At 36.5% G+C, this 12,574-nt stretch overlaps 1 protein-coding gene across 1 annotated transcript; it reads left to right on the top strand.

Moving 5' to 3' along the window:
• Positions 1–1,594: 1,594 nt before the first annotated feature.
• LOC141660339 (uncharacterized) lies at positions 1,595–6,266 on the top strand. Its single transcript, XM_074467316.1, has 5 exons — positions 1,595–1,676; positions 1,769–3,648; positions 4,048–4,292; positions 5,312–5,628; positions 6,052–6,266. The coding sequence occupies exons 1-5, from the start codon at positions 1,595–1,597 to the stop codon at positions 6,264–6,266; spliced, it is 2,739 nt and encodes a 912-aa protein (XP_074323417.1).
• The last annotated feature ends 6,308 nt before the right edge of the window (positions 6,267–12,574 follow it).

Raw genomic sequence — 12,574 nt, 5'->3', positions numbered from 1 at the left:
ATTTGTGTATTGTTTAATTAAATTAAGTGCAATGTTGCATGTATCGAGTATAGATTAGCACACTTAAGTTAATAAGCTTGTTGACCTGTGATTGATATCTAATGCATGTGACAGTAAATATGCTTGCTATAATCAGGTTATTATATTTTAATTGTGTCCCATTACAATAAGTTTGTCGGTGATCTGATTTATAGCATGACTTTGATGATTTGTTATTAATTAAATAGATTTATAAATAATAAACTCAAGAGTAATATAAGATACGATTATATATATATATTTTATATAATGAATAAATACCTGAAAGATTTTAAATATAAATCATTATAGGACAGGAGCCGGGAATTTAGACCATCGTGTGCGGATTTCAATAGTATTAGAGTTTGTGATATTTGAGGTACGGATTCTGTCCCCTTTTATTCTGTGCTACTTCTCTTAGATATTATATATATTTGATTCGTTTCGTTCTACCTTCTGTTTGTTCCGTTAAAAATTCTTTAAACTTCCTTGACTTCCAAAAATTGTTTTAAAATGGATTTGCAAAATTATAAATATTTGTTTACTTCTGTTTTGAAATATTATTTATGACACCCTCTGTTTTGGAAATCTGAATTACTCTTATCAGGTGATGTTAAATTTGCGAGAATATTTTATTTTAAACCCTTAGTGATTTAGGGTATACCGAGTTAACCAGCTGTAGGGGTACTACAGCCATGTCATTGCGGCAACAGTGACATGACACTTCCGTGAAAGTGTGATTGGTCACGGCGTATCCTTCTGTTAGCTCTTGGGAGGAGCTTTTGCGCATTTGATATTTGTTCAGGATACGTGGGTGCACCCAGAGTTTGATTTGTGATTTGATTTATAGTGACGTCGTATATGCCGTACACGTTATCCATTCTGTTGCACACATTAGGTACCCTATGATGTGTGTATTTGTATATGTTCTGATCTCGGTATGAAATATCCTAACCCCTCGTTGTTTCAGCCTTACTTATTTTTAAAATTGTTGTTTTATTATAAATTGCTGATTATTTATATCTGATCTCTTGTTTTATAAATTGTAATTTCAAATCCGTACTGGGCATTTGGCTCATGCCGTATTCTTTTTCTGGCAGGTGCTTAGGGAGATCTGGGACTGTGTGATGGAGAGCTTCCCTTTATTTCGTTCTTAGGATTTCAGACTTCTATCATTATCTAGACTTAATTTCTTATTAGAGATTTCAGCATTTATATTATTGGTTTAGACATTTCGGAGATTTAATATTATTTTGGAGATTTTAGACTGTTAAATTATTGTTAGAAATATATTAGTGCTCTTTTTGCAGGTTTTTGGATTTTAAGTAATATCTCCCTTCTAAATTTAAGAAGGGGGTGTTACAGAGCTGACATCAGAGCTTAGGTTCTTTCTTGTAGAAAACCTACTTAGGTTGACCTGTGAGTTTGGGTAGACGATAGTATGGGTGTTCTATTTAATTTTGTTTCATTCTGCTCCTTATCATTTAATTCTGCTTCATCATTCTAAAATCTGTTTGTAACTACTTCATCATATTTATTCTCGTAATCTTCATTCGTTCGATATCTTATATTGTAGATGCCTCCTAGACGTGATCCTTTTCATATTGACCCCGCTCAGCTTACTGAGATGATAGGCAAGCAGTGGTTCAGGCTGTACAGTAGGCTTTGGCAAACCAAGGAAATCAGAATGGCGAGGAAAATCAGAATGGACAAGGAAATCAGAATGGCGATGGAAACCATAATGGACAAGGAAATCAGAATGGCAGTGGGAATCAGAATCAGAATGGTCAGGGCCATCAGCTGGAGCCGTTTGTATGGTTGGAGAGGTTTGTGAAGCAGAAACCAGACTCTTTTAGTGCAGCACCGACTCCTATTGATGCTGAGAATTGGATTGTTCATCTCGAAAAGATTTTTGATGCACTGGGTTGTGATGAGATTCAGAAGGTCAGGTTAGCTGTGTATAAGTTGGAGGGTGATGCTCAGAGATGGTGGAGAGGAGTGAAAGCTACTAGAGGGGAGCAGTATACAGAGGCTTTGGAATGGCAGGGATTCAAGGAAGTATTCTATGAGCAGTACTTCTCTAATGTTGATAGGGAGGCTTATTTGAGGGAGTTTCATTCTATTATGCAGCACCAGGATGAGAGCATTACTGATTATATGGCGAGGTTTATAAGGTTGGTTGGATTTGCTGGAACAGTTGCAGGGACTGCTGCGCAGCAGGCTGATAAATTTAAATGGGGGTTGAAGTCTCATCTGAGGGGTTCCATAATTTCTTTTAAATTTGACAATGTGGCAGAGGCGGCTGATGCAGCAAAGGATGTTGAGAAGGAGCGCATAGATTTCAGGACTTCCAGGTCTAATAGTGGTAGTAAGAGGACTAGGGATGATCAGGGTTTTGCACAGGGTAGACAGTGGTATGGAGGTCAAAATGGTCAGCAGGGACAGTGGCGCGGACAGAATCAGAATAGGGGTGGTCAGTCATCCCACGGCCGGAATCAATATGTAGTTCAGAATCAGAATCAGCAGTTTCAGCGACAGAAGCAGCCTAGGCAGTGGCAAAATCGTCAGCAGGGGCAGAGCCGTTACTCAGTGTATGGGGGAAACCCCAATATGATTCCAGTGGCTCCTTGTGCTATATGTGGTGGACATCATCCAGGTAGAGCTTGTTATAGACAGACTGGGGCTTGTTTCTTGTGTGGTAGCATGTCCCATAGGGCAAAGGATTGCACAGTGTCACGCAATCCTGGTGGAGGAGGAACTGGCGGTGGTAGTGGCAGTGGAAGTCAGCAGAATCCTACAGCCAGAGTGTTTGCATTGACGGCAAATCAGGCAGCAGCTAATTCAGGTACCGTTTCAGGAACACTTCTTGTTGGTAGACGTGATGCTTATGTGTTATTTGATACTGGTTCAACCCATTCTGTTGTGTCTTTATCGTTTGTTCGTCATCTTGACGTTGCACCTTCATTATTATATCCTCATATGTCTATTTCTACCCCGATAGGGAATTTCGTTGTTATTTCTGATGTGTATCGAAAGTGTCCGATAGCTGTTGAAGATAGAAATTATAAGGTTAACTTGCTTCCGATGGAGATGCATGACTTTGATGTTATCTTGGGTATGGATTGGTTGAGTGAACATCGTGCCACAATTGATTGTCAAGGAAAAAGGGTGATCTTTGGGGATGCAGATAAACCAGAATTTGTATACCAAGGGTCTCAGCCGAAGGGGGATGTTAAGTTAATTTCTGCTCTAAAGGCGAGTAAATTGTTGTCTAAGGGCTGTGATGGCTACCTTGCTTTCGTGAAGGATATATCGAAGGATGAACCTCGCATCGAGGATTATCCAGTTGTGAGGGAGTATGAAGATGTGTTCCCCGATGAGCTACCAGGTTTGCCACCACATAGAGAGGTGAAGTTTACTATTGAACTTGTTCCAGGTGCCGAGCCAATTTCTAAGGCGCCTTATCGAATGGCACCACTTGAGTTGCAAGAATTGAAGGAGCAGTTGCAAGAGTTGTTGGATAGAGGATTTATTAGGCCAAGTGTGTCTCCTTGGGGCACTCCTGTCCTGTTTGTGAAGAAGAAGGATGGTTCCATGAGGTTTTGCATTGACTACAGGGAGTTGAATAAGGTGACTGTCAGAAACAGGTATCCTTTGCCACGCATTGATGACTTGTTTGATCAGTTGCAAGGGGCGAAGTAATTTTCAAAGATAGACATGAGATCTGGTTACCATCAGTTACGAGTTAGAGAGGGGGATATTTCGAAGACTGCATTTCGCACTCGTTATGGTTATTATGAGTTTCTCGTGATGTCCTTTGGGTTGACGAATGCACCAGCGGTATTTATGGATTTGATGAATCGGGTCTTTCATGATTATCTGAATAAATACGTGGTGGTCTTCATCGATGATATCTTGATATACTCTAGGAGCAGAGAGGAGCATGAGGAGCATTTACGTACTGTACTTGAAATTTTGAGGGAGAAGAAGTTGTTTGCGAAATTTTCCAAGTGTGAATTCTGGTTGGAGGAAGTGGCATTCTTGGGGCATATTGTATCTGGTAGGGGCATTGAGTTGGATCCTGCGAAAGTCGAGGCTATTACTAATTGGCCCAAACCTAGCAATGTGACGGAGGTGATGAGTTTCTTGGGTCTGGCAGGTTACTACAGGCGTTTTGTGGAAGGTTTCTCTTCCATAGCTTTGCCATTGACTCAGCTAATGAGGAAGGGAATTAAGTTCGAGTGGAATGATGATCGTGAGAAGAGCTTTCAAGAGTTAAAGAAGAGGTTGGTGTCAGCTCCAATACTTGTGTTGCCATCAGGGAGTGGAGGTTTTCAGGTTTATAGTGATGCTTCTAAGATAGGATTGGGGTGTGTTCTTATGCAGCATGGGAAAGTGATTTCTTACGCCTCTAGGCAACTTAAACCTTATGAGGTGAACTATCCTACCCATGACTTGGAGTTAGCGGCTGTGGTGTTTGCTTTGAAGATCTGGAGACACTATCTTTATGGAGAGACTTGTGACATCTTTACTTATCACAAGAGTCTCAAGTACATCTTTACTCAGAAGGAGCTTAACATGAGGCCGAAGGTGGCTTGAACTTCTTAAGGATTATAATGCAAATATTCAGTACCATCCGGGGAAGGCGAATGTAGTGGCAGACGCTCTTAGTAGGAAGAACTTGGGGAGTGTTGCATCTCTCATTACTCAGCCGCACCTTATTTCAGATTTTGAGCGCTTGGGTGTTGAGTTGTATGTTAGAGGATCATGTGGTAGCATTGCAAATTTTGAAAGTGGAACCAAATCTTGTTTCAAGGGTTAAGGAAGCTTAGAAGGATGATACAGGTTTGAAAGCTATTAGATCTGAGGTGGCAGGTGGCAAGCAAAAACACTTTCGTGTTGATGATGAGGGCGTGATATGGTTGGGTGGAAAATTGTGCGTGCCCGTAGACCCGACGATTCATGAGGAAATTTTGAAGGAGGCTCATAGTTCTTCATTTTCTATTCATCCAGGTTCCACCAAGATGTATGGAGATTTAAAGAAGCACTTCTGGTGGAGTGGAATGAAGGGAGATATAGCAGAATTTGTGGGAAAATGTCTTACATGTCAACAAGTGAAGATAGACCATCAGAGGCCTAGTAGATTGTTGCAGCATCTAGATATTCCAGTTTGGAAGTGGGAAAACATTACTATGGATTTTGTGACTCATTTGCCGAGGACTTTCAAGAAGAACGATGTCATATGGGTGGTGGTTGATAGACTCACTAAGTCCGCTCACTTCTTTCCTATTAGAGAGACTGCTCCTGTTCACGAGTTGGCAGAGATTTTTCAGCAAGATATTGTTAGACTTCATGGTGTGCCTGTATCGATAGTTTCTGATAGGGATACGAGATTTACATCGCGGTTTTGGAAGGGTTTCCAACAAACTTGGGGTACAAGGCTTAATTTTAGTACAACTTATCATCCACAGACCGATGGACAATCGGAGAGGACGATTCAAACATTGGAAGATATGTTGAGGGCTTGTGCTTTGGAGTGGACAGGTGATTGGGATAAATATCTGTATCTTGTCGAGTTTGCGTACAATAATAGCTGGCACGCGAGTATTGGTATGCCACCATTTGAGGCTTTATATGGTAGGAGGTGTAGAGCACCATCTTGTTGGGATGAGGTTGGAGAGAGAGTCATTGAAGGACCAGAGCTAGTTAGAATCACTAATGAGAAGGTGGGGAAAGTTAAAGAAAGTTTAAAGGAAGCTCGATCTCGTCAAAAGAGTTATGCGGATCAACATCGGAAGTTTGGTGGATTTAAGCCAGGTGATCATGTGTTCTTGAAGGTGTCTCCTTGTAAGGGTGTGAAGCGTTTTGGTATGAAGGGAAAGCTTAGTCCGAGATATGTTGGCCCTTTTGACGTTATGGAGAAAGTTGGGGAAGTATCTTATAGAGTTGCGTTGCTACCACAACTATCTCATGTACATAATGTGTTTCATGTGTCTGTTTTGAGGGGCTATAAATATCATCCGTTACACGTAGTTCAATATCCATTACATAAGATTAGAGAGGATCTTTCTTGTGAGGAAGAAGCTGAGGCTATCTTAGCTCGAGAGGAGCGAGTTTTGAGAAAGAACACCATTCCATTTGTGAAAGTTTTGTGGAAAAATCATTCGGAAAGAGAGGCTACTTTGGAATTAGAAGAATCTATTCGTGAAAAATATCCGCATTTATTCGATCCAGGTACGACTATTTAGTTTCGTTGATTCCGGGGACGGAATCCTTTTTAAGGGGGTATATATGTAATATACCTGAATTTTGAATATTTTAATAATAATAATAATAATAATAATAATAATAAGTGAAAGATTTAATTTAAGTTAGAATAAGAATTATAAAAGAATTTATTTCTGGATTAATAAGAATTAGATTAGAAAAAGAAGTTATATTATAGGCTTATATATAGTCGGTACATATGTTAAACAAACCCTAATATAACGAGGCCGCACAGAGTGAAACAGAGACGAAAACAGAGTCGCATTCATATCCCCTCTAAGTGTCAACTCCTGGAGGTATATGTTAATAATGTGTATGAATATATTTATGTCTATATGATCTATTAACTCTGGAAGTTGCTTCTGTGAAATTTTAGCACCATAGATTGATTAGATAGGTCGACTATATGTACAAATTGCCAATCATGTGTTAGTAGGATAGTTAAGATTTGTTATATGTATGGCTAGCTAATTTATACTAATATTTGACTGCGAACTTGAATGACATGTCATATGATCATAATGATTAGATTTAGTTGAATGAGATTTGTGCCTTTATTTGCATATAGTGGACATGTTAAATATCTCTTAAATTGATCATATATTACATTATTATATAATTAGCGTACTAGTTAGTCTTATGTAAATTTAAGAATAATATATTTGTGATGGGGCTGATGTACTTGAGGTTTGGTTTTGTAAATTAGATTATTGAAGCATCACTTATCTTTTAGATTCATAATATATTTTCGTTTTATATTTAAAATTTAGTATCTGATTTATTGTTTTAATAATTGTAAGCCACAATGATTTTAATAAAGGTGTTGTGCATGAACTTAAACTTGATGATTTGATAGTACTTTAGATTATGTTTTTTTTACTAGTTTCATTTAATTACTTTATGAAATAATTAGGTGATTAATGAATGTATAAGAATGTCTATGAGTATGACTAATGTATCAGTAAATAATATAAATTATCCCCGGTGTAGTCTATTAAATTAGATTAATAAAATTGTTATTGTATTCGAAATAAATTACTGCCTAATTTATATTATGTGTATTGTTTAATTAAATTAAGTGCAATGTTGCATGTATCGAGTATAGATTAGCACACTTAAGTTAATAAGCTTGTTGACCTGTGATTGATATCTAATGCATGTGACAGTAAATATGCTTGCTATAATCAGGTTATTATATTTTAATTGTGTCCCATTGCAATAAGTTTGTCGGTGATCTGATTTATAGCATGACTTTGATGATTTGTTATTAATTAAATAGATTTATAAATAATAAACTCAAGAGTAATATAAAATACGATTATATATATATTTTATATAATGAATAAACACCTGAAAGATTTTATATATAAATCATTATAGGACAGGAGCCGGGAATTTAGAGCATCGTGTGCGGATTTCAATAGTATTAGAGTTTGTGATATTTGAGGTACGGATTCTGTCCCCTTTTATTCTGCGCTACTTCTCTTAGATATTATATATATTTGATTCGTTTCATTCTACCTTCTGTTTGTCCCGTTAAAAATTCTTTTAACCTCCTTGACTTCCGAAAATTGTTTTAAAATGGATTTGCAAAATTATAAATATTTGTTTACTTCTGTTTTGAAATATTATTTATGACACCCTCTGTTTTGGAAATCTGAATTACTCTTATCAGGTGATGTTAAATTTGCTAGAATATTTTATTTTGAACCCTTAGTGATTAGTGATTTAGGGTATACCGAGTTAACCAGCTGTAGGGGTATTACAGCCATGTCATTGCGGCACCAGTGACATGACACTTCCGTGACAGTGTGATTGGTCACGGCGTATCCTTCTGTTAGCTCTTGGGAGGAGCTTTTGCGCATTTGATATTTGTTTAGGATACGTGGGTGCACCCAGAGTTTGATTTGTGATTTGATTTATGGTGACGTCGTATATGCCGTACACGTTATCCATTCTGTTGCAGACATTAGGTACCCTATGATGTGTGTATTTGTATATGTTCCGATCTCGTTATGAAATATCCTAACCCCTCGTTGTTTCAGCCTTACTTATTTTTAAAATTGTTGTTTTATTATAAATTGCTGATTATTTATATCTGATCTCTTATTTTATAAATTGTAATTTCAAATCCGTACTGGGTATTTGGCTCATGCCGTATTCTTTTTCTGGCAGGTGCTTAGGGGGATCTGGGACTGTGTGATGGAGAGCTTCCCTTTATTTCGTTCTTAGGATTTCAGACTTCTATCATTATTTAGACTTAATTTCTTATTAGAGATTTCAGCATTTATATTATAGGTTTAGACATTTCGGAGATTTAATATTATTTTGGAGATTTTAGACTGTTAAATTATTGTTAAAAATATATTAGTGCTCTTTTTGTAGGTTTTTGGATTTTAAGTAATATCTCCCTTCTAAATTTAAGAAGGGGGTGTTACACAATACAAGAAAGAAGACATGTAATAGTTAGCCTGTATTTATTTTCCACCTTAGATTGACCTAGATCTTTTTCATTAGCTTGATAAAGATCACATAGGATGATGCCATAACCAACCACGTTTATTTTTTGCACTTTACATATATATGCACATATGATGAATGTATGTGTAGAGTAGTTTATAAAGATGCATGCCTAATTAGATTAAGGATGTATGTATTAGATACAACACCCATGCCATGCTTGCTAAACAAGATAAAATCTGTAACGACTCAAGATTTTAAAATGAACAAATGATTATGAGATTCTCGTATTTATGGAACACGGAATAAAATCTAAATTTTCTTTGTTTTTGACATGGGGCGATTTTGTCAAAAGCGAGTTCATTGAACTTGTAAGGTTGTAGGTTTTAAGCGAGACCGTTGTGACTCCCTCACTACCTGGAAATCAAACCATTGACGAATATTGATTTGAAGTATTTTATTCAAGAAAAAATTGGGAATCTCTTTATGATGGGATCATGATCATTTTAAAATTAACAAAACCCTAAAGTTAATATTAAGTTGATCAGATGCCTTCCAATGAGTCCAATGTGTTAACCCCTAGATCGACCAGGACTGGGTTCGCTAAAGCGAAGTACTCCTTTTCTATCGTGGGAGATGTGTTGAAGTATATTGATACTTTTTGACTATTGGGTTTGACTTAACTAAGTTATCACAATAGGATTGTGAACTTAGAGGCATAGAGTTTGGCGAGATTTATTAGATAAATATGAACAAATATTGTTCCACCAAGCTATCCAAGAGTTATATAGTTGATATAATTGACAAATGTTGTCTACCTAAATAATCATGTTTTAGGAGAAAAGCCAAAACTGACCTAACACATGGTGAAATATGGATCTTGGCTCACTAGAAAAGATATAGAAGATGTTAGATATATTTGAGATGTCATGTCTAATATGATTCATATTTAGTTTTCAGATCTTAACAAATAGGACATATCAGGACTTACTGAAATCAGGACTTACTGGAAGTCAGAACTTAATATCAGAACTTAAGGTCATATCAGAACTTAAGTGCGGGAAGACTTTCATATAAGGAAGGAAGCTGCTTTACAGTAGAAGATCGAGACGAAAAAAAAGAAGATATACATGGAAAGAGTTAGAAGACTGGAAGACTTGTAGAAGATATCTGATTGATATATTTAGGAGACAGAATTATATTCCATATCAATTAGAAGTTATCTTGTAACTGTGTGCTATATAAACACAGACTTAGGGTTTAAACTATATGTGTTATCATTATCGAGAAAATTATACATTGTAACCTAGCAGCTCTTAGTGATATTTGTTCATCATTGAGAGAGAACAACAGTTCATATTGTAACAGTGTTTATTCAATATACTTGATCTTTGTTACATACTTGTGTTAAATCGATTTGATTGTATTAACACTGTATTCAACCCCCTTCTACAGTGTTGTGTGACCTAAAAATTAGTATCAGAGCTTATATGTTAACACACATACATTAAAGATCCAAACAATCATGTCTGAAGAAGCACAAACTCCAACCAAGCCCACCAAATCTGAAGAAACTCAAAAGACTCAAACCCACAGTTGATATGAGACTATTAGGGTTACCGTACTGAGACCTTCTGAGTATCCCATATGGAAAGTGAAGATGGCTATGTTTCTGGAAGCTACAAATATAGAATACCTTGACAGAATTAATGAAGGACCACATAAGCCTACCAAGCTCTCTGTTGTAGTTCTTGATCAACCAGCAAAGACCATACAAAAAGAGAAAGGTGAGTACATAGATGAAGACATCTCATCTATTGCCAAGGATGTAAGGGTAAGGTATTTGCTGCATAGTGCCATTGATAATGTCATGTCAAATAGGGTAATTAATTGTAAAAATGCAAAGGAGATATGGGATGCTTTGGAGACAAGATGCCAGGGAATTGATGCAATCAAGAAGAACAGGAAGACTATACTCACTCAAGAGTATGAGCACTTTGACTCAAAAGCTGATGAGACATTAACTGATTTATATGAAAGGTTTGCCAAACTCTTGAATGATCTGTCACTGATGGACAAGGAATATGATCTTGAATAGTCAAATCTAAAATTTCTTTTAGCTCTTCCTGAAAGTTGGGATTTGAAGTCTACTACCATAAGAGACAACTATGACCTTACTGAAACTACTCTTGATGAAATTTATGGTATGCTCAAGACTCATGAACTTGAGATGGATCAAAGGAGCAAGAGGCATGGAAGAAAGTCAAGGATAGTAGCTCTTAAAGCTGAGGAAGAATCTCCTAAAGTTGTTGCCTCAAAGAGGGGCAAAGGAAAGGCTCTCATCATAAAGTCTGATTCAGAGTCATCATATTCTGATAATGATAATTCAGAAACTGAAAGTTTACCTGAAATGGATATTGATGAAGAGATGATGAAATTGTGTGCTCTTATAATAAAGGGTATCACAAAGATAGCCTACAGGAAATTCAGAAAAGGCAAGAAGTTTTCCAGGTAAAGTGGAAGTTCTAATAAGAAAGGTTTCAGAAAGTCTGAAGGCAAAGGAGGAAAGTCTGACAGAGGACACATTTCAAATGTCAAATGCTACAATTGTGGTAAAAGAGGCCACATATCTCCTGACTGCAAGAAAGGAAAAAGTGACAAAGGGAAGGCACTTGTCACAAAGAAGAAAAGCTGGACAGACACTTCAGATTCTGAACATGAGATGAATTATGCCCTGATGGCAAATGCTGACAGCAGCCCTGAAACTTCTGAATTGAAGGTACCTCAAACAACTTATGCCTTTCATACTGATGATATTACTGATTTGAGATTATATCTTAAAACCATGTGCATTAGTTATAGAGATCAGACTTTAACATATGAAAGATTAACATCTGAAAATCTTGCTTATAAAAAGAGAAATGATTATTTAGAAAATGAGTTAGTTTTTCTTCATCAAACTAAGAAAGAAAAAGATGATGCTTTGTATGTTAGAGATGAAGTGTTAAAATTGAATGAATCTCTAAAAGCTGACTTAGAAAAGGAAAAAGACTAACTCTGGCAGGTCAACTTAGAATTTATTAAGTAGTGGAAACTGGAAAGAGGGCTTAGGTTATGGTGATGATAAAAGTGAGAAAGGAACTGAATAAATTGAGCCAATTGCTGTTAAACAGACTGCTAAGCCAAAGGTAAATTCTGTTAAGTTTGTAGCAAAAACTGTAAAGTCCGATTCTGAAAAGATGAAAGAGTCTGTGACAGAAGTTAAGGAAAAGTCAACTTCTGACAAATTAGAACAGGATAAACCAGCTGAAGTAAACATAGGCTTAATGACAAAGAAGCAGCTTAAGCATAAGCTGAAAGAGATTAGGAATGTCAACAAGGTAAAGAAAGCTAGGAAAAATAGGAATGGAAAAGAAGGTGTGAACAAAAGCAATAATTATATGCCTGTTCCTAATGCTCCTAGAAAGAAATGTTATAACTGTGGAAACTCTAACCATCTTACTTCTTTTTGCAGGAAGAATAAAGATATAAACTCTTTACCTCCTAGATCAGGAGTTAAGAGTCGGTCTGTTAGGTTTAAACCACAAAATCCTTGTTTTCATTGTGGTAATTTATGGCATTCCATTTATACTTGTAAGGAATATCATAGTTTGTACTATGATTATTATCAAATAAAACCTTCTTTAAAGAAAGTTAGTATTATTCCTTCTAGTGTAAAGTCTGATGCAAAGTCTGATATAAACTCTGATAAACAGGATGTTAGCATAAACTCTGAAATTAAATCCGCTGCAAATGCTAACAAACTTAAAAAGGCCAAATGATCCAAGCA

Source organism: Apium graveolens, chromosome 5, assembly GCF_009905375.1.
Source record: "Apium graveolens cultivar Ventura chromosome 5, ASM990537v1, whole genome shotgun sequence".
Classification (NCBI taxonomy): Eukaryota; Viridiplantae; Streptophyta; class Magnoliopsida; order Apiales; family Apiaceae; genus Apium; species Apium graveolens.
The sequence above is the reverse complement of the archived record's forward strand: the minus strand, read 5'-3'. Positions and strand labels throughout refer to the sequence as shown.

Coding starts and splice junctions, on each gene's coding strand:
- LOC141660339 (XM_074467316.1), top strand. CDS start 1,595: ATGCCTCCTAGACGTGATCCTTTTCATATTGACCCCGCTCAGCTTACT. Junction 3,649..4,047: donor ACTACAGGGAGTTGAATAAG/GTGACTGTCAGA, acceptor TTCTGGTTGGAG/GAAGTGGCATTCTTGGGGCA. Junction 4,293..5,311: donor CGTGAGAAGAGCTTTCAAGA/GTTAAAGAAGAG, acceptor CTTTCCTATTAG/AGAGACTGCTCCTGTTCACG.